Source organism: Terrapene carolina, unplaced genomic scaffold (assembly GCF_002925995.2).
Source record: "Terrapene carolina triunguis isolate 2854851 unplaced genomic scaffold, T_m_triunguis-2.0 Scaffold89, whole genome shotgun sequence".
In the NCBI taxonomy this organism is placed as follows: domain Eukaryota; kingdom Metazoa; phylum Chordata; order Testudines; family Emydidae; genus Terrapene; species Terrapene triunguis.
The window spans coordinates 31867952-31890369 of NW_020664440.1; the positions used below are offsets into that span (position 1 = coordinate 31867952).

General features: G+C 49.9%; 1 protein-coding gene across 1 annotated transcript in view; it reads left to right on the forward strand.

Moving 5' to 3' along the window:
• The window catches only part of CUNH11orf80 (chromosome unknown C11orf80 homolog), a 69331-nt gene that overhangs the window by 19917 nt on the left and 26996 nt on the right, over window positions 1-22418 (forward strand). The window contains 7 exon segments of the mRNA XM_029911198.1: window positions 15123-15327; window positions 16226-16373; window positions 18764-18910; window positions 19685-19806; window positions 20599-20709; window positions 21578-21710; window positions 21713-21817. Of these exon segments, the coding sequence (XP_029767058.1) occupies window positions 15123-15327; window positions 16226-16373; window positions 18764-18910; window positions 19685-19806; window positions 20599-20709; window positions 21578-21710; window positions 21713-21817 (971 nt within the window).

Sequence of the window (22418 nt, forward strand, 5' to 3'; positions counted from 1 at the left end):
CTCCTTCCTGGGTCCAAGGGGGTTTTTTGCATTTGGGTGGTGGCAGCATTTACCAAGCCAAGGTCAGAGAAAAGCTGTAGCCTTGGGAGTTTAATACAAGCCTGGAGTGGCAAGTATTAATTTTTAAAATGCTTGCGGGCCCCCACCTTCTGTACTCGAAGTGACAGAGTGGGGATTCAGTTTTCACATGGTGGCAGAGTGGTGGGATCATTTTGAACCAGAAGCACAGACCTCAGGATTTTAAAAGGACACATTTTTCCTTTTGGCTGCTTGAAAGCCAGGGTTTTTTTTTTCTTTTCTTTTCTTTGCTGCCTGAGGGGGAACAGGCACGCCAAAGGATTAGCCTACAAAGCAAGGGAGTCCAACAAGCAGTTTATATATTTTTTTAAATATTTTCTAGCTTCGTGGCAACAAAATAGTTAGACTAGAGTAGGGCAGCCTGTGCATGAGGTTGAGGTCAGGCACGGAAACTCTAGAGCGACTAGTCTTCCCAAAGCGGCATGCCATGGCGAAGACAGAGCTAGATCAAGCCCAGACATCCAGCTCCATGACAGAAATGAAGGGAGGGGATGGGGGACCGGGAACTTCCCAGGAGGGAAGGGTCAGCCCTCCCCCGACCAAGATCCAGGAGCCAAGCTGGAGGAGTGGCTTTAACCAAGACAGAGTTCTGACTGTGGAAGACGGGGATTTCTTCCTACAAATGATGTGCTTGGAAGTGGAGGACAAAAGAGAGGCGAAGCGCTTGGAGTTGGAAGCGGAGGAGAGGAGACAGGCGAAGCGCTTGGAGGCAGAAGCGGAAAGAGAGGCGAAGCGCTTGGAGGCGGAAATGCAGGCGAAGCGCTTGAAGTCGGAGTTAGAGCTGAGGCACTTAGAGCTGGAAAGGGCTAAGCTGGGTCCACCAGGTAACCCTAACAGTCCTCCAGGTACTGCTTCCCTTTCCAAGAAATTCCCCACATACAAGGTAGGCGATGATACAGAGGCCTTCTTAGAAAATTTCGAAAGGGCTTGCCTTGGGTACAACACCCCTATAGATCAATATATGGTAGAGCTGAGGCCGCAACTCAGTGGACCCTTAGCAGAGGTGGCAGCTGAAATGCCTAAAGAACACATGAATGAATACGACCTTTTTAAACAAAAGGCCAGAATTAGAATGGGGCTAACACCCAAGCATGCCCTTCGGCAGTTCAGAGCCCTAAGGTGGAAACCAGATGTGGCATTTTTCCTGATGCCTACCACACTGTAAAAAATTAGGATGCCTGGATATCAGGAGCAAGTGTTAAATCTCCGGAAGATCTGTCTTTCCTAATGCAAATGGAGCAGTTCTTAGAGGGTGTTCCTGAGGAAATAGAAAGGTACATCCTAGATGGAAAGTCCAAAACTGTAATAGAGGTGGGGGAGATCGGAACCAAATGGGTGGAGGTGGCGGAGAAGAAGAAAGCTAGTAGCAGTTGGTGCAGATACCAGAAGGGGCAACCCGAGATGACACCCCACCATCGGGGTCAGCCCAGAGCCCCACCTTGCAAGGAGGAGCCCTCCACACAGCCAGGGAGACCCCAGATGCCCTCTCGTCCCACCACGCCACTCTCCAACCACCCACCTCGCCCCAGCCCACAGTCAGCTGGGCGATGCTTTAAATGTAATGAGCTGGGGCATGTGAAGGCCAACTGCCCCAAGAGCATCAGCCGACTACAACTCATCACCCCAGAGTCCCACCAAGAGCCTTTAGGCCCAAATGTCTCGCAAATACCCCCAGAACGAAGGGAAACTGTGAGTGTGGGTGGGAGGAAGATTACTGCGTGGAGACACACTGGAGCACAGGTGTCAGGTATCCACCAATCCCTGGTAGACCCCAAATTCATCGACCCAGAGGCCCAAGTGACGGCGCAACCCTTTAAGGCCAACTCTTTTAACTTGCCTACAGCCAGGTTGCCTATCCAGTACAAGGGCTGGTCAGGAATATGGACTTTTGCAGTCTATGATGATTATCCCCTTCCCATGCTGCCGGGAGAAGACTTAGCCAACCATGTGAGGCTAACAAAAAGGGTGGGGATGGTCACCTGCAGCCAGGCTAAACAGGCCTCTACACCTAACTCCATTCCTGAACCTCCTACAGGAACCCAGCCAGAGGTGGTGGAACGAGACTCCAGACAAGAGTCTATAGCAGCAGTTGTAAATCCAGTTCCTGGAACCCAGCCAGAACCAGCCCAAGGATCGGAACCTGCGGAGCAGTCGGCACCGGAGCCCGTGCTTGCAACCCCACCAGAGTCAGGGGAGCCAGCACCAAAGGGCGCCACAGAGCCTGCACCTGTAGCAGCGGCTAGACCGGCACAAGAGGCTCAACTGGAGCCTGAAATACATCCTAGTGCACCAGCGGAGAGCGATTCACAGTCAAAGGAAACAACTCCATCACCTGCATCACTTCCAGTGGGACCAAGCCCAAGTCCACAACCCAGCAAGGAAGTAATGTCTCCAGCATCAAGGGAACAGTTCCAGGCAGAGCAGGAAGTGGATGAGAGACTCAAGGGAGCTTGGACAATGGCACGGAGCGACCCACCGCCTCTCAGCTCTTCTAACTGGTCCAGGTTTGTTATAGAAGGAGAACTCTTATACAAGGAGACTCTTTCTGGTGGGCACAAGGAGAAATGGCATCCTCAGAGACAGTTGGTAGTTCCAACTAAGTATAGGGAAAAGCTTTTGAGCTTAACCCATGATCATCCTAGTGGCCATGCTGGGGTGAACAGGACCAAGGACCGTTTGGGGAAGTCATTCCACTGGGAGGGGATGGGCAAGGACGTTTCTACCTATGTCCGGTCTTGTGAGGTGTGCCAGAGGGTGGGAAAGCCCCAAGACCAGGTCAAGGCCCCTCTCCAGCCACTCCCCATCATTGAGGTTCCATTTCAGTGTGTAGCTGTGGATATTCTGCATCCTTTCCCTAAGAAGACACCCAGAAGAAAGCTGTACATACTGACTTTCATGGATTTTGCCACCCGATGACCGGAAGCAGTAGCTGTAAGCAACACCAGTGCTAAAAGCATGAGCCAGGCATTGACAGACATTTTTGCCAGGGTAGGTTGCCCCTCAGACATCCTTACAGATTTGGGAACTAACTTCTTGGCAGGGACTGTGAAACATCTTTGGGAAGCTCATGGGGTAAACCACTTGGTTGCCACCCCTGACCACCATCAAACAAATGGCCTAGTGGAAAAGTTTAATGGGACTTTGGGGGCCATGATCCGTAAATTCGTGAATGAGCACTCCAGTGATTGGGACTTAAGGGGTACATCTACACTTACCGGAGGGTCCGGCGGGAGGCAATCGATTTTCTGGGATCGACTTATCGCGTCTAGTGAAGACGCGATAAAATCGATCCCTGATCGCTCTGCCGTCGACTCCGGAAATCCACCGTGGCAAGAGGCGGCAGCGGAGTCGACGGCAGCGTGGCAGCGGTCGACTTTCCCCCATCCTCACAGCCAGGTAAGTCGACCTAAAATACGCAACTTCAGCTACGGTATTCACGTAGCTGAAGTTGTGTATCTTAGGTCGGACCCCCGCTGTAGTGTAGACCTAGCCTTAGTGTTGCAGCAGTTGCTCTTTGCCTACAGGGCTGTACCACATCCCAGTTTGGGGTTTTCACCCTTTGAACTCGTTTATGGCCATGAAGTTAAGGGGCCATTACAGTTGGTGAAGCAGCAATAGGAGGGCGTTACATCTTCTCCAGGAACTAACATTTTGGACTTTGTAACCAACCTGCAAAACATCCTCAAAGACTCTTTAGCCCTTGCTTGAGAAAACCTACAGGATGCTCAACAAGAGCAAAAGGCCTAGTATGATAAATATGCCAGAAAGTGTTCCTTCAGAATAGGTGACCAAGTCATGGTCCTAAAAGTGCTCCAGGCCAATAAGATGGAAGCGTTGTGGGAGGGGCCATTTATGATCCGAGAGCGCCTGGGAGCTGTTAATTATCTCAGAGCATTCCCAGACTCTACCCTAAAACCTAAAATATACCATGTTAATTCTCTAAAGCGCTTTTGTTCTTGAGAATTCAAGATTCTCCAGTTTACAGCCCAGGAAAGAGACGACGCTGAGTGTCCTGAAGGAGTCTACTATGACGGAAAAAGCAACAGTGGCGAGGAAGAGGTAAGCCTTTCCATGACCCTTGGATGTAAGCAGCGACAGCAAATCCAGGAGCTGTGCACCAGCTTCATGCCAATATTTTCAGCAACCCCAGGATGGACAGAACAGGCGTACCACTCCATTGACACAGGTGATGCTCGCCCAATTAGAGCCCAACCCTACCAGATGGCTCCTCAAGCCAAAACCGCAATAGAAAGGGAAATCAAGGACATGTTACAGATGGGTGTAATCCGCCCCTCTGAGAGTGCATGGGCCTCTCCAGTGGTTCTGGTTCCCAAACCAGACGGGGAACTCTGCTTTTGTGTGGACTACTGTAAACTAAATGCTGTAACTTGCCCAGAAAACTATCCAATGCCACACACAGATGAGCTATTGGAGAAACTGGGATGTGCCCAGTTCATCTCCACCTTAGACTTAACCAAGGGGTACTGGCAAGTGCCACTAGATGACCCAGCCAAGGAAAGGTCAGCCTTCATCACCCATGTACGCTGTATGAATTTAATGTGCTCCCTTTTGGACTGCGAAATGCACCTGCCACCTTCCAGAGATTGGTAGATAACCTTCTGGTTGGATTTGGGGAATCTGCAGTCTCCTACCTCGACGATGTGGCTATATTCTCAGATTCATGGGCAGAATACCTGGAACACCTCCAAGCTGTCTTCCAGCGCATAAGGGAGGCAGGATTAACGGTTAAGGCCAAAAACTGTCAAATAGGCCTAAACAGGGTAACGTACCTTGGACACCAGTTGGGTCAAGGTACTATCAATCCCCTACAGGCTACGGTAAATGCTATCCAAAATTGGCCTGTCCCTAAGTCAAAGAAGCAGGTCCAATCCTTCTTGGGCTTGGTCAGGAATTACCGATGATTTGTACCACACTACAGCCAAATTGCCACCCCACTGACAGACCTGACCAGGAAAAAACAACCAAATACAATTCAATGGACTAAGAAGTGTTAGAAAGCCTTTAACCAGCTTAAGGTGATCCTTACATCTGACCCTGTACTGAGGGCCCTGGACGTCAACCAACCGTTCGTCATAACCACAGATGCATCCAAGAGTGGTGTGGGAGCAGTTTTAATGCAAGAAGGACCAGATCAAACAATTCCATCCTGTCGTGTTTCTCAGCAAAAAAAATTCTGAGAGGGAAAGCCACTGGTCAGTCTCAGAAAAAAGAATGTTACACCATTGTGTATGCTCTGGAGAAGCTACGCCCATATATTTGGGGACGGCGGTTCCACCTGCAGACTGACCATGCTGCACTGAAGTGGCTTCACACAGTCAAAGAGACTAACAAAAAACTTCTTCGGTGGAGTTTAGCTCTTCAAGACTTTGATTTTAAAATACAACACATTTCAGGAGCCTCTAACAAAGTGGCTGATGCACTCTCCCGGGAAGGTTTCTCAGAATCAGCCGGGTAAAAATGTCCCTGCATTCTAAGTCATTGTAGTCCTTGAAATGTAAAAAGTACTGTTTAGTTCTTCATGTAATTATTAGTAAAATTAGAGGTGCACGTATCTTATTAACTCTGTTTCCTAAACCTCCAGGAAGAAATCCCAGCCGGTGTGGACCCGACCTGAACCAGGCTGGCCAGCACCGTCTGTGATTTGGGGGGCATGTGATAAATGAAGTGGAGCGGGGGAGCTCCCTTTGATGGACACCCAGCCAGCCAGTTAGCTGTAAAATCCCTCTTGGTATCTGTTCTCTACTTGCTTTACCTGTAAAGAGTTAAAAAGTCCCCCAGGTAAAGGAAAAGAAAAAGTGGGCACCTGACCAAAAGAGCCAATGGGAAGGAAAAACTTTTTAAAATTGGGAAAGAAACTTTCCCTTTGTCTATTGTTCTCTGGAGAAGGAGACACAGAGCAGCAATGCTATAAGCAGGAATGCTGTGTAAGGCTTGAACCAGGTATAAAAATTCATCTTCCATACCTAGAAGAAATCATTGGACAGGGCATGTTTAAATAGATGCGATTAGGTTTATTTTTGTTCATTTTTTAAGGCTTGTGGACTCCTCTGTGCTAACCCCAGATGCTTTTGTTTGCTTTTAACCTTTAAGCTAACCCCTAAGAAAGCTATTTTGGGTGCTTAATTTTTGGAATTGCTCTTTTAAAATCTAGCAAAAGCCTAAGTTCCAGATGTATTTTCTTCCTTTTTGTTTTTAATACAATTTACCTTTTTTTAAGAACAGAATTGGATTTTTGGTGTCCTAAGTGGTTTGTGCATGTTGTTTGATTAGTTGGTAACAACAGCTAATTTCCTTTGTTTTCTTTCTCAGCTCTTCCCTGGAGGGGTGCGGGGGTGAAAGGGCTTGAGGATACCCCACAGGGAGAAATTTCCAAGTGCGCCTTCCTCGGTCCAAGGGGGTTTTTTGCATTTGGGTGATGGCAGCATTTACCAAGCCAAGGTCAGAGAAAAACTGGAACCTTGGGAATTTAATACAAGCCTGGAGTGGCAAGTATTAATTTTTAAAATGCTTGCGGGCTCCCACTTTCTGTACTCAAAGTGACAGAGTGGGGATTCAGCCTTGACACCTCTCAACCGTCAATGACAGTTTGGTCTTAGGGTATGTCTACACTACGAGAGTAGTTCGATTTTACTTAAATCGAATATGTGGAATCGATATTGCAAAGTCGAACGTGTGTGTCCACACTAAGGACAGTAATTCGACTTTGTGAGTCCACACTAACGGGGCAAGCGTCGACATTGGAAGCGGTGCACTGTGGGCAGCTATCCCACAGTTCCCGCAGTCCCCGCTGCCCATTGGAATTATGGGTCGAGCCGCCAATGCCTTCTGGGTAAAAAAATGTGTAGAGGGTGCTTTTGGGTAACTGTCGTCATCCGTCCGTCACTACCGACCTCCCTACCTCCCTGCCTGAAAGCGCCGGCGGGAAATCAGTTCGCGCACTTTTCTGATCAGTGACAGCGCGGACGCCACAGCACTGCGAGCATGGATCCCACTGCAACCATCGCTGCAGTTGTGGCCGTTCTCAACACCTCGCAGCTTATCATACACCTTTCCCTGAGGCAGATGCAGAGAAATCGGGCGAGGAGGCTACGGCACCGCCGTGAGAGCCTGAAGTCGGAGAGTAGCACAGAGCTGTCAGAAACCACGAGCCCCAGCGCCCAGGACATCACGTTGGCAATGGGTCATGTGGATATCGTGGAATGGCGATTCTGGGCCCGGGAAACAAGCACGGACTGGTGGGACCTCATAGTGCTGCAGGTCTGGGACGAATCCCAGTGGCTGCGAAACTTTCGCATGCGAAAGGGGACTTTCCTCGAACTTTGTGAGTTGCTGTCCCCTGCCCTGAAGCGCAAGGACACCCGGATGCGAGCAGCCCTGACTGTCCAGAAGCGAGTGGCCATAGCCCTCTGGAAGCTTGCAACGCCGGACAGCTACCGGTCAGTCGCGAACCACTTTGGTGTAGGCAAATCTACCGTGGGGGTTGTTGTCATGCAAGTAGCCAACGCAATCGTTAAGGTACTGCTCTCAAAGGTAGTGACCCTGGGAAACGGCCAGGTCATCATAGATGGTTTCGCCACGATGTGATTCCCAAAATGCGGTGGGGCTATAGATGGGACTCACATCCCTATCCTGGGACCGGACCACCAGGCCAGCCAGTACATTAACAGAAAGGGCTACTTTTCAATGGTGCTGCAAGCACTGGTGGACCATAGGGGACGTTTTACCAACATCAACGTCGGATGGCCGGGCAAGGTTCATGACGCTCGCGTGTTCAGGAACTCTGGTCTGTTTACACGGCTGCAGGAAAGTATTTACTTCCCGGACCCCAAAACAACTCTTGTGGATGTGCAGATGCCTACAGTGATCCTCGGGGACCCAGCCTACCCGCTAATGCCCTGGCTCATGAAGCCCTATACTGGCGCCCTGGACACAGAAAAAGAACTGTTCAACTACCGTCCGAGCAAGTGCAGAATGGTGGTGGAGTGCATCCGGGAGGCTTTGAAAGCAAGGTTCCAGACTGAGCAGGGTAACCAGTGACTGTTAAGTTTGTGGACACAGAAGCTGAACCTCCAGTTACATACCCCCTTCACCCCCTTCCCAAAAAATAAAATCAGTTCTATTTTGTCAATGAACACCGTTGTCTTTATTACTGTTTTCGCGGGAATGTTTTAAACCGGGGACGCAGACAGTGGCGGGGGGCGGGTTTAGTGTTCTGATGCAAATGATGCTTCTAAACTCCAGGAATGACAGGCTCCGCAGTGGTGCACTGGTTGTTTCAACGGAGCCTGCCATCACTCCTGGGCAGAACTGCGTGTATGTGTCAGCTATGTGAGTTTCTGCCTGGGGGAGGAGGGTTACAGATCCCCTGCTGCGTGGCTCTGTGATCCAGGATAAGGACTGCAGCATAAGATCTGTAACTGCCCTCCCCCGCCACAAAGTAACCTGACTGAAACAGTAATGAACAGAAACATATTTTTTATTAACAACCAGACAGGAAACTGGGGGGTGAAAGTCGGACGGGGGCTTGGGTGAGGCGGGCAGGAAAGGACTTTTCAAATTTTGGGGAATGACAGCCTTCTGGTGCTTGAGCAGTCTGCAGGGGTGGAGTGAGAGTTTTCACGGACTCTGCCACCCCTCCTTCTTTGGACTTTGGGAGAGGGGGGTATGGGACTTGGTGGCGGGGGACTGCGGTTCCTGATAGACTGCAGCGGGGCTCTGTCCTCCTGCCTCCGTTCCTGCAGAACATCAACAAGGCGCCGGAGCGTGTCCGTTTGCTCCCTCAGAAGTCCAAGCAGCGTTTGAGTCGCCTGCTGGTCTTCCTGCCCGCCACCTCTCCTCACGTTCCATGTGTGTCCGGTGCATTTGTGACAAATTCTCCCTCCACTAGTTCTGCTGTGCTGCCTGGGCTCAGGAGCAGCCCATTAGTTCTGAGAACATGTCCTCTCGCGTCTTCTTCTTTCTCCGCCTAATGTGCGCTAGCCTCTGGGAGTGTGATGCCAAGCTGGGTTAGGAGACAGTTGCAGATGTGGCTGTGGGAATGAGGAAAAGGCAGTGAATTCCTCCGAAAGATAAATGTGGTTGTGAATCAAGAACATAGTTTTTCTCTGTGAACAAGACCATGAACCACACCTATCACATGCGCACTCCGGACAAGGTCGAATTTTCGAACCTCGCCTTCAGTGCCTGGGCTTTTGCACTGCCGATCTGGGAAGCGGGGCAGGACACGGTACTCTCTGTAGCAGGCAAACATGGTAAGCCGTAGACTTGTGGCTGCTTAAAACTGTAGGAGTACCACTGGCCTCCTTTCACATTGAAAGCACTGCCAGTCTGTGCTGCCAGCAATCGGCCAAGCAGGAACTCTGGCCCTGTCCCACCCCCTCGCGGATGAGCCAGGGAAAGATCCCTGTATGCTGCCCCTCTCCCGCCCCCACCGCGTGGCTGTAAACCAGCGGTCACAGTTCTGTAAAGGAACTTGTTGCAAGCAGTCCCAATACTAACAGTCCCCTACCTAATTCAAAGCAGGTCATCATGAGCGACATAACTCTCATGAACATCCCGGACACCGAGATCCAACGGATGCTTCGAGAAAGCCTGCAGAGACCGGGGCCCTATGCCGCCATGCTATGCAAGGCAATGATACCGGAGTACCTGCTTGTCTCCTGCCGCGGGAACGTCTCCTACTTCGGAGGACCAAGTAAAGCCGCTCTCCCCAGGAACCTGATGAACAGGCTATCCCATTACCTGCAGCAGAGCTTTGTGGAGATGTCCGTGGAGGACTACTGCTCTATCCCCGGACATATAGACAGGATTCTAATATAGCTGCAGTAGCAGGCACTAAAGAGTGGAGCAGCTTGGGCAGCACAATCATGCAGAACCGGACACTATTTGATTTTTGTTTTTAAATAGTTGTTACTGATTACTTAAGCGCCCAGGGGGAAGAAATCATGATTCACAGATTGTTGTTAGTATTAATATTCAAGTTTTGTAAAAAATAAAGGTTAATATGTTTAAAGCACTTACCGCTTGATCCTTCGCCTGAATCTGTGTCCAGGTTACATGCTGGGGAGGGTTGGTAGGGGATCTCTGTAACGGTGATGAAGAGCTCCTGGCTGTCGGGAAAATCAGCTTGGTAAGCGCTGTCGACTGCCTCGTCCTCCTCATCTCCTTCCTCCTCTTCCCCGTCCGCTGAGGAACCGGCCGTGGACAATATCCCATCCTCAGAGTCCACGGTCAGTGGTGGGGTAGTGGTGGCGGCCGCAGCAAGGATGGAATGCAGTGCCTCGTAGAAACGGGATCTGTGGGGCTGGGATCCGGAGCGTCCGTTTGCCTCTTTGGTCTTCTGGTAGCCTTGTCTCAGCTCCTTGATTTTCACGCGGCACTGCGTTGCATCCCGGCTGTAGCCTCTCTCTGCCATGGCTTTGGAGATCTTCTCGTAGATCTTAGCATTCCTTCTTTTGGAGCGCAGCTCTGAAAGCACGGACTCATCGCCCCACACTGCGATGAGATCCAAGACTTCCCGATCAGTCCATGCTGGGGCCCTCTTTCTATTAGATTGCACGGCCATCTCTGCTGGAGAGCTCTGCATCGTTGCCACTGCTGCTGAGCTCACCTCGATGTCCAAAGAGGAACTGAGATTCAAACTGCCCAGACAGGAAAATGAAAATAAATTCAAATTTTCCCGGGGGTGTGGCTGGTCAGAGCATCCGAGCTCGGACTGCTGTCCAGAGCGTCAACAGAGTGGTGCACTGTGGGATAGCTCCCGGAGCTATTACCGTCGATTTCCATCCACACCTAGCCTAATTCGATATGGCCATGTCGAATTTAGCGCTAATCCTCTCGTTGGGGAGGATTACAGAAATCGATTTAAAGAGAGCTTTATGTCGAACTAAATGGCTTCCTGGTGTGGACGGGTGCAGGGTTAATTCGATATAACAGCGCTAAAGTCGACATAAAAGCCTAGTGTAGACCAGGCCTTAGAGGCATCAGCACTAGGGTGGGGAGCTCACCTGGGGCCCCTCAGAACTCAAGGCCTTTGATATCCATAGGAACTTTCAGTCCACATCAATGTCAGGGAACTCAGAGTGGTTCGCCTAGCATGTCAGGCCTTCCTGCCCCACATTATGGGCAGAAACTTGTTTGTTCTCACGGACAACACTGTAACCATGTTTTATCTCAACAGGCAAGGAGGAGCTCGCTCTTCCCTTCTTTGTCAAGAAGCGACTCAGCTATGGGGAGTTTTGCATAGCCCACTCAATCAACCTCGAGGCCTATTACCTTCCAGGAACACAAAACAAGCTGGCAGATCACCTCAGCAGGTCTTTTTCCAGTCACCACGAGTGGTCCCTTCGCCCGGATGTGGCGAGAGATGTTTTCTGGCATTGGGGGACTCCCCAGATAGACCTATTTGCAACTAGGTACAACAGGAAGTATCACCAATTCTGCTCCCTCCCAGGCCACAGACCGGGTTCTATCATGGATGCCTTTCTGCTACCATGCATGGGACATCTTTACTACACTTTCCCCCCCTATCCCTCTTGTGCACAGAGTACTGCTAAAGATCAAATGGGACCAGGCTCTTCTTGTTCTGATAGCCCCAGCAAGTCCTTGCCAACACTGGTTCTCGTAGGCCTCTCAATGTCAACTCCAATCCTGCTTCTTTTACACCCGGACCTGATCTCTCAGGACTACGGTTGGCTGCTCCACCCAAATCTGAGCTCCCTTCAACTAACAGCTTGGAAGCTCCATGCCTAAATCCCAGAGAGCAGACTTGCTCAGAGCAAGTTTGTCAGGTTCTGTAATAGAAACCCCTCCACCAGGGCTACTTACCTTTCAACGTGGAAGTGGTTTTCTCTCTGGGCGTTCCAACGCGGAGTCTCACCCACGCAGTCATCCTTACAAGAAATACTTGAATACCGATTGCACCTGAAACAAGAAAACTTAGCAATCCTCTATCAAGGTTCACCTTGCAGTAATATCACTTTCCACCCTTGGGTGGATAACCGGTCCTTTTTTGCAATAACATGTATATCCGATTCTTCAAAGGCATAGAAAGATTATACTCTCAAGTAAGAGAGCCCATTCCTCCCTGAGACCTGAACTTTAGTCTATTCAAAGCTTATGGGACCACCATTTGAGCCTTTGGCAACGTGCTCCTTATTATACCTCGCCTGGAAAGTAGTTTTTTTAGTGGCTATCACATTGGCCAGAAGGGTCTCGGAGCTCCATGCCCTCATATCAGAGCTTCCATACACAGTCTTCTTTAAAGATAAGGTGCATTTATGTCTTCACCCCAGTTTCCTCCCAAAAGTGTTTTTGCAATTCATAGCAATCTACCTATCTGTCTTTTACCCAAAGCCATATGCAAATAGGAATGAACAACACCTTCATTCATTGGATGTTAGACGAGCCCTAGCTTTCTACATAGACAGGATTAAACCATTCTGAAAGTCCACCTAACTGTTCGTAACTGTAGCTGACAGGGTGAAGGGTCTCCCAATCTCTTCACAGATAATTTTGTCATGTACAGTATCACTTCATGTAGTTGTACACCTCTACCTCGATATAACACTGTCCTTGGGAGCCAAAAAATCTTACCGTGTATAGGTGAAACCGCATTATATCGAACTTGCTTTGATCCACCGGAGTGCGCAGCCCCTCCCTCCCCCCGGAGCACTGCTTTACCGCATTATATCCGAATTTGTGTTATATCGGGTCGCGTTATATCGGGGTAGAGGTGTACTTGTTACGATCAAGCAGGTGTTTTGCCACCAGCTAACCTGACTGCTCATTCCACAAGGTCGCAAGCATCCTCAGCAGCATTTCTAGCGCAGATCCCTATTAAGGACATTAGTAAAGCAGCGACCTGGTTATTGGTGCACACATTCTCCTTCCATTACACCGTCACTCAACAGTCCAGAGATTATCCCAAATTTGGTCGAGCTGTTCTGCAGTCAGAGTGTTGATGAACTCGGATCCCTCCACCTATTCAACTGCTTGGGGGTCACCTAGAGTGGAATACATATGTGAAGTCACTGGAAGAAGGAAAAACGGTTACTAACCTTCTGTAACTGTTGTTCTTTGAGATATGTTGCACATGTCCATTCCATGACCTGCCCTCCTACCACTCTACTACCTCAGAGTTTTCTGGAAAGAAGTAACTGAAGGGGAGTGGGGTCATCTGGGTGCTTTATACTGGCACTATAGGGGGTGCTTGAGCTGCCCCAATGGGTCCTACTGCGAGAAAAAATTTCTGGCGACTGTGCTTTGGCACACGCACACCTACAGTGGAATGGACATGTGCAATACCTCTCGAAGAACGACAGTTACAGAAGGTTAGTAACCGTTGTTTATTCTACACCCACTATGCTCTAGCGCCATCTAGCCAGCTTCTAAGGTAATGCACTCCCTTCTGAGGCCCCAATTCAGCAAAATACTTATTAAATATATGCGTAAATCCTAAATCCTATTGCGGTCTATGGGATTTAGGCACAGATTTACAGTTAAGTACTAGCTTAAGTGCTTTGCTGACAGCTGGGGCCCCATCCTATAAACACTTATGTATGTTACAGGAGTTGTGTATAAAAAGAAATATGTATATGTGTGTGCGCACAGGAAGAGACCTGGTCAGAAGCCAGAATTTCTGTTCCACGGGAAATGCTGACATTTCTTGGGGGGGAACTCATTCCAAATCCAAATGAGAAGCCGAAATGTTATAACTTCCCATGAAAGAAAACTTCTGATTCAGGACCATCAGCAAGTTCTGTTTGGATCATGTCAAATTGCTTCATTTTATGATGTCAGAATGTTTCATTCTGTAAGGTATGTCATTTTGACTTTATTGCTTTGATTCATTTCATTTAGACTTTTTTATTATTTTAAAATATTAATTTAATATATTTAATATTTTAATACAATAGTGGAACAAAATTAATCCAAATGACAAAGTCAAAATTACACATTTTTACTGTATTAAAAATGAAATATTTTGTTGTTGGAACAAAACGAGAATCCCCAAAAAAATAATTGAAAATTTGCCACAAAACATTTTGATTTCAGCTAAACTGCATGTTTTGACAGAAAACGATTCCATCAAAATTTTTCAACCAAGTGCTAATGTCTAGTTGGTACATACTGTACATAACGTTTGCCACCTAGTGGGCTGTATGAATAATAGGATCTGTTGCATTGTTCATTGGCTTATGTGTTCAATAAAGTTGTTGTTATGATTGTGAATAGCTTCCTGCGGACAGCTCTTCCTGCACATGTTTAACTTTACCCATGTGAGGCCCACTAACATCTAAGGGCTCATGGGTGTAAGTGTTTTTATACTCAGAGCCCCAGACCTGTCTGTGCCCAATCCAGAGCTCTGCACAAACTGTGTGGGTATGGGAAGCAGTTGCCTCCCTGCCTGCAGGGACTGTAGTGGAGCACTGCATCCTGTGAAAGCAGCCAGGTTGGAGTCACGTTATAGGGCAAGTGCCTTTTAAGGAGTGTGCACTGTTCTGCCTGCAGGGACAGGAGGAGTCTTTCTGTCGCATTCCATCTTCCTGAGAGAGGATGTAGGTCAGATGGCAGCTATTTGTGTTACAGGATCACTCCAGAGGCCCAAATGAGATCGGGCCCCCCCACTTGTGCCAGGTGCTGCACAGACCCTGCCTAAGATTGGGGCCTCCCCTTGTGCCGGGTGCTGTACACACCCCAACTTAGATTGGGAGCCAGTTCTGCTGGGCAGTGCACAGATCCCACCTGATATATAGGCCCTATTATGCCAGGTGCTATACAGAACCTGCCAATCTCGGTCAGGATCTGTGCGGGATCCAATGTGATGGGATGTCTTGGTATAGGAACCTGCACAGCACTTGGCACTACAGGTGCTAGTGTAAAATAAGTAGTAACAGCTAGATCATTGCTCCTGGTCTGGTGAGGGCTAGAGACCAGATACCAGAGTAGATGGGTCATCGATCTGATCTGTTGCAGCAATGCCTTTGTTCTTATTTCCTTTTGTTTATTTCTGTCCCACATAGGGTTGTGGAGAGCTTGGTGTCCCGTGGCGCAAACTTCCTTTGTGACAAAATCCACCCTGTGCTGGGCAGGGCTGTCAACCTCCTGATTCCCCATGAAGTGGCTGAAACTGGCTTCACCGGGGAGCTGGAAGTCACGCCAGCTGCCGCGCTGTGCCCCTGCCTGAAGCTGTATCCCAATCAGCCTGCTAAGATTGCTGCTGTCTCCATATCCTTTACCAGAAAAAATATTTCCATATGGGGCTGACCAGGGCTTCAGGGGGCCATGGGCCTGCTGCACAGAGGTGAATTGCACCTGAGAGGGATGCTCGAAACACAGGAGTCACTTCATCAGGAGCCACCATAGCAGAGAGCAGTTTAGCCCACAATTGTGTGCTGAGCATCGGGCCTTTGTATTTGTCCAAAATGCTTATCTGGCCCCCACCACTGTAGTGTCTGAGCACCTGGTACTCTTTACTGTACTTATCCTCCCAATCCCCCAGGAGGCAGGGCAGTGCTATTATTTCCCTGGTACAGCTGGAGAACTAAGGCACAGAGAGGCTAAGTGACTTGTCAGGGTCACCCAGTGCATCTGTGGCAGGGCAAGGACTTGAACCTGGGTTTCCCGAGTCTCATTTTAGCACCCTCTCCACTGCAGTGTTCTTCCTCTCAGATAGGCTCACGAGCCATCTCATCCTATTGCAATTTTCACTGGTCACAACAAACAGAGGAGTCAATTTCAGCTCTTGTGGGGCTCTCATTGATCCTCAGAGGCACTGAGGTGTGGCTCCAGCACCCTTCAGGGTTAGGCCACCCTGAAAAAGCTGCCACAGAGAAAGTGTGCTGGGTGAAACTCTCATGTGCTGTGGAGCAGGCCAGATAAGGATGTAAGAATGGTCCTTTGGGCCTTAACATCCACCATAATGTAAAGAGCCAGCAGGTCTCCAAAATCACACTGCTCCTGGAAATTGCTGTACCTTGTCGCATGTAAGAACACTAGGACTGAAAGATCATGTGTTTACAAGGGCGAGCCTCCGGCATAACTGCAGGAGAGGGAAAGGTGTTGGTTGCACTCAGATTTCTTTGCCTTTAAGTCTCACAGTGGTTTCTTCCTTAGCCAGCAATACATATTTTTCTACGACCCCGCGGGTTTGCCCATATCATTCTATGCAAAGGGGAAATCATCTTTGTTCTTCAATAACCCATCGAACTTAGCAGAATGGGAGAAGTACAGCTATAGTGCAACACTGGACTCAGATCCAGGGCAGGAAGAAGGTGCTGTCATTCTCAAAGGCAATTGTGTAGAGCTCACAGCCTTCTCAGAATCTAAAGATCCCTAACCAAGATCGGGGCCCCACCGTGCTGAGTGCTCTACAGTCCCCAGCCGAGATCGGGGCCCTGTTGTCCTGGGTGCTGCACAGATCCCAACTGAGATTGAGCCTCCATTGTGCTGGGTGCTGCACAGATGCATAGTTAGAGCTTCCCATATTGGTTGGCTCAGATCTCAAGACAAATCAGAATTTGTCTGTTGCCAACAGCGCAGGCATCTGAAAATCCACTGACTTGTCACAAAGGATGCACTCAAACTTGAACTGGTGATTTTGTGGCAAAATCTGACCCTCCTCACTCCAATCCTGTTGTGTCAATTTGGCAGGGTGGCCAGTGGTAAAGACAGAGAAGGGAGGGAAGGTACGTCTACACCGCAAAAAAACCCTGCGGCACCAAGTCTCAGAGCCCGGGTCAACTGAGTGGGTCTTGCGGGGCTCACACTACGGGGCTAAATATAGCAATGCAGGTGTTCAGGCTTGGGCTGGAGATCAGGCTGTGAAACCTGGCAATGGGGGTGGGTCTCAGAGCCTGGGCTCCAACCCGAGCCCAATTGTCTACACCAGCGGTTCTCAAACTGTGGGTCGGGACCCCAAAGTGGGTCCTGACTCCATTTTAATGGGGTCACCAGGGCCAGCATTAAACTTGCTGGAACCCCGGCAGAAGCTGAAGCCTGAGCTCCACCCCCGCCCTGGGCAGCGAGTCTCGGGCTCTGGCCTCCTCTTCCCCCACTCGGGGCGGCGGGGCTTGGGCTCTGCCCCCACCTGGGGTCATGTAGTAACTTTGTTATCAGAAGAGAGTCATGGTGCAATGAAGTTTGAGAACCCCTGGTCTACACTAGTTTTGGCCCCTTGCCTCAAGCTCGAGTCAGTTGACCCGGGCTCCGAGACTGGCTTTTTTTGTGGCAGACATACCCTCGGGGCAGGGCTGTGGAGTGAAGTGGGGGGCCTAGACAGGCAGGCACAGGAATGGGAGTCAGGACTCCTGGCTTCTAGTCTGTCTCCTGCTGCTGACCTTGGGCAAGTCCCTTTCCTCCTGGTGGCTTTGTTTCCCCTCCCCCTTTTGGGGGCATGGACTCTCTCTTGGGTGTCTGTGCAGGGCCTGGCATGGCAGGGGCCGCAATCTGAGTCTCTGAAACACCGGCACGATTGGGCCAGGATCTTGAATGGTGCCTCTAGGTAGCACTATCATGCTATTAAATAGCAGTAATAACCAGTGGCCATTATTAGAGCCCCTTCTTTCTCCATCATGCCATTTTGTGGCACTGAGAAGCACGCTGTGGCAGCAGGATCACAAAGTTCTTTTAAGTACCTAAATGAGGGCGAGATTTTCCTGAATGCCCCTCCTCTAAAATACTGAGCAAACCATGCCATTCTCCGTCGCCCATTTGAAACATTTCCCAGCATGCACCTTGGCGCTTTCCCCCATGCTGCCCCTTCATGCATGGCGGGAGCTGCCTGTGAACATCCTCAAAGCCACCTTGCTGTCCTTCCACCCTTGTTAGCCCCCATTTGCTGTGCACTGCAAAATGTTCCCCAGGGGCTGTGCAGTTGGTGAGCTGGGAGTGCTGCTGAGTGTGCAGATTGCAAGCATTTCACTGGTTCCCTTTGCTTTTCCTGTCTCTTGGTTTAATTCTGCCGGTGGCTATGATCTAACATCAAGGCTTTATCTGCTCACCCAAGTTGTGCTGTGCCTGGGTAGTTAAAGTGTTGCATCCCCCTAGTGTAGACACAATTATACTGGGATTAATGTGCTTTCGGCCAGTATAGCTATTCCCTAAGCTGTACCAGGATAAGGCACCTTTATCCTGGTATAACTGCATCCAAACTAGGAGCTGTCCTAGTATAACTAGATCAGTTAAAAAAATCACCCCTTGGCATTGCTTATAGCAGGAGAAAGGCTGGGTGTAGACTTGGCTGTTGACTGCAAGCTCTTTGAGTCAGGGAACAGTCTCTTTGTTACGTTTGGACAGTGCCCAGAAGAATGGGGTGCTGGCCCATTGGCACTACCACACAGGGCCGCCCGGGGGGGGGCAAGTGGGGCAATTTGCCCCGGGCCCCACAGAGGCCCCCACGAGAATATAGTATTCTATAGTATTGCAACTTTTTTTTATGGAAGGGGCCCCCGAAATTGCTTTGCCCCAGGCCCCCTGAATCCTCTGGGCGGCCCTGCTACCACAGTGCAGCCTAAGTGGGATCTGAGCTGTGAGAAGTTGTGGGTGCTGAGTGCCGTCCTGGCAGCACTACACTCACATCATGAAGCTGTTTGCCTGATCAAAGATGGCAGCACTGGCTGTGTCTCTGTATAAAAATGCTGCTTGATGTTCCATTGCCCCCCAGATCAAGTGAACCCAGATGTCAGATATAAACTTCACTGGGACGGTGGAAGCCAAGAAGATGATCCAGACACTTGGGAGCAGACTCTGTTGCTCTTCCTCTTTCTCCACTACTCAGACCAGTTTCAAGATAAGCCATTTTATGATTTCTGTATGTATAAAATCGCTTGACTGTTTTCTAGGGTAACATCCCAGCTCAAATCTTGGGCTTGTCTTCCCCTAGAGGCTGGAAACAAAAACTGCAGTGTTGTATATGATTAGTCCCAACCAAGATCGGGGCCCCTATTGTGCCAAGAGCTGCACAGACCCCGACTGAGATCAGTGTCCCAGCGTGCTGGGTGCTGCACAGACCCCACCGAGATGAGGGTTCCTTGCGTGGCAGGCACTGCACCGGCTCCAGATGAGATGTGAGTTCCTTGCGTGGCAGGCACTGCACTGGCTCCAGATGAGATGTGGGTTCCTTGCGTGGCAGGCACTGCACTGGCTCCAGATGAGATGTGGGTTCCTTGCGTGGCAGGCACTGCACTGGCTCCAGATGAGATGGGGGTTCCTGGTGTGGCAGGCACTGCACCAGCTCCAAAGGAGGTGGGGGTCCCCAGCATGCTGGGTGCTGTACAGACCCCAGTGCAGTGCTATGGGGCACTATGCTACTGGGAACATGAGAGAGCCCTGTGGCTGTTGCAGGGTTTGTGCATCACCTGGAAGGACAGGGCCCTGCTCTCACTCAGGATCTGTGCAGCACCTGGCACACTGGGGACCTGGTCTTGTTTGGATCCTCGGGGCAACCATGCAACATAAATAATAACTGATTTGCCTTTGGGATTTGACCTGTTTTTTGACTCCTTGGATCATCATCGCCTAAAAATGACTCTTCCCTAAGCAAACCAAACCCAATGTAAACGAACCTCGAACTGTTGTGACTCAGGGACCCGGCGCATGATTGCATCCCATATGGACCAGATTCTCCTGTGCAGCCAGGAGGCAGTGAAGCGTGGAGTCCAGGCTGTCATTGACGCAATGCTACAGGAGCACTGCAAGAGAGGGAAGGTAGGAGCTTGTACTGATATGTGTATTAGGCAGCACAGAACCCATGGATCTGAGATCAGAGGGTCAGCTCTTCTATCTGGACTCCTCTCTCCATTCTCTCTGAGCCTGCTGTCATATCGGGGTGAGTTTGGCTCTTGCCTGCTCTTTCTGTTCTCATTGTTTTATTACTGGGTCTAGTTGGCTTCACCACATATCCTGCAGCCAGACTCCTGTGAACTGTGCTCTCAGGTGATTTTGCCAGCTCAGCAGCGTGGGATTTGGTAAGGACTTGGATTGGAAATGTTTGTGCAAAACTTCAAGTTCCACAAGAAGTGGTGTGGGTGATTCAGCAGGAGCTGCTCCCCCTTCTGAGTCAGTGAGCTGCTGCGGGCACTGTGCTTCAGAGAGAAGGGTGGGGGAGCCCTCCCTTTGGAGTCAGTACTAAGCCCAGTGTGGCATTAGGGCATGCTATGCTCCATGGAACTGTGCCAGGCCCTCCGTAGGGGGTGCTGTCCTCTTGGGATTAGTCCCAACCCCAGTTCTCTAGGGCTGTGCTAGGCGATGCTGTACTGCTGCGGGTGACACCATCTGAAAGAGACATAAACCTGCTAGATGGCAGGGTGCTTTTCCTAGGTGTCGGGCTGATCCCCCTAAGTGCTGAGCTAATTCCAGTAGGACCACATCCCATTCTGCCCCCCTAAGCTTCCCCAACACAGGATTTGCCTTGGTTTTCTGATCCGTCCCGGGGTGGCCAGGTGGAGGGGTGTCGACGGGAATGGAAATGTGCAGTAAAATGTTCTTGGCCCTTCCCAGAACCAGCAGAGGTTGAAGCTGTCCCTGCCCGTCATCCTAGGTGCCATTTCCAGCGTGGTGTCCAGCAGCACTAACAGCCAGTTCAGACGGGAATGTCTGCAGAGTTTGCAGGTAACTATTGTATGTGGTGGATTTTTTAGGATACTGTTATAATTCTCCATGAGAGGCAGCATGGTCCAATGACTAGCCGTGCTGATTCAACTGGAACTCAGGGCTACTGGGGTCTATTTATGGCTCAGCCACTGACCTGCTGGGTGATCTTGGGCAAGTCCCTTCCCCTCTTGGGGCCTCAGTTGCCCCTACCTCCTTTTGTCTATTTAGATTGTGAGCTCTTCAGGGGAGGCACTCTATCTCACTATGCGTCTGTGCAGGGCCTTACACAATGGGGGCCCCAGTCTCACTTGGGGTCAGGGCAGCTCCTGGCAAGACAGGCCCCCCAGTCTTGGTCAGGGTCTGTGCAGCATCTGGCATAATGATACCCTGATCTCAGTTGGAGTCTGTGCAGCCCCCAACAGAATTGGATGCTGATGAAAGTGGTAGCCTTCCAGGGCTACTATAATATTAATAATGTCATGAGAGGAATCACCAGATGGTGCTGTCACACAGTCGTCCAAGTTGTTTTTGTCGCCTGTGAGCAAGTTTTTAGTATTTGAAGAAATGCTGTGATATTAGTGTTGTGATGCCACGGTTCTTGGAGAGATGTCATGGCAGGTGGCACAGAGTTTGCTGTCTGCTCTGTTCTCTGGATTTGGAGGCAACTCTTGGGGCTCCATTGCTCCCCATCCCCCCGAATTCTGCTCCCCCTCAGCAGAGGGATGAAAACCTCATTATTAGATGAAGTGCTATTGTAGTGCTTGTAAGGGTAAGTGTAGCTTAAGGCTTCTTGCAATCCATGGAGGCAAGAGAACTTTTCAAATAAGAGGTCTCAAGAATCCAAAGCACCTTTCCCCGGGTGACTGGATTCTATTAATGTGTGCAGGTTTCAGATACCCCAGAGCTAATGGCAGCCATTCAAACAGCCTTTGAAAATGTCACTCGGAAGCGACTGATGCCCAATGGCACATGCAGCATCACAAAAGTAAGTCAGTTTCACCCTGTGGCTCCCTCTTTGAGGCCTTGTATGCTGATCTGTTTCTGTTTGTCACCATACATATCCACCCACCCACCAACTCCATGCTCATGACCATGGTATGTGAGCACCTTTTAGTCATCAGAGATAGTAGAGATGAAAAGCTTCTACTGAATCCCATGTGGCCGGAGTCCCTACAGACTATTCCTTGTGGATCACATCAGATCCCATTTTTAACTACTCCACATCAGATCCCATCTACTCCATCCCTCTCTGGGACCCAGGGTAGGATTACCCCCCTGTAAATTATCCCCCAGGGCCTTGTCCAGCCTGGTTTTCAATGCCCTTCTTATATTAGAAAAATATCTTCATCCTGCTATCACCTGCTGCTGGGAAAAAAACAGTTACTCTCTTGTATTGTAACTGTTGTTCTGCAAGATATGGGTGTAGACCTGTACTCCACTCAGGTGTGTGCGCACTCAGCACTCAGAAGCCAGAGAACTTTCCCTAGCAATAACCATAGGGGTGGTGCTCGTGTCCTACGTCCCCTTAGTCCTTCCCCAGGCTGTTTAAGGGCTCCAACCCCCGTCGGTTCCTTCACACTGAACATTAAATGGTAACACTGCAGTGCAGAGGAGACAGAGGGCGGGTCATGGAAGACACCTCTTCACCCACATCTCGAAGAACAACAGTTACAGTCCAGGTAGGTAACCACTCTTCTTTGAGCAGGTGCAGACATGTATTTTACTCA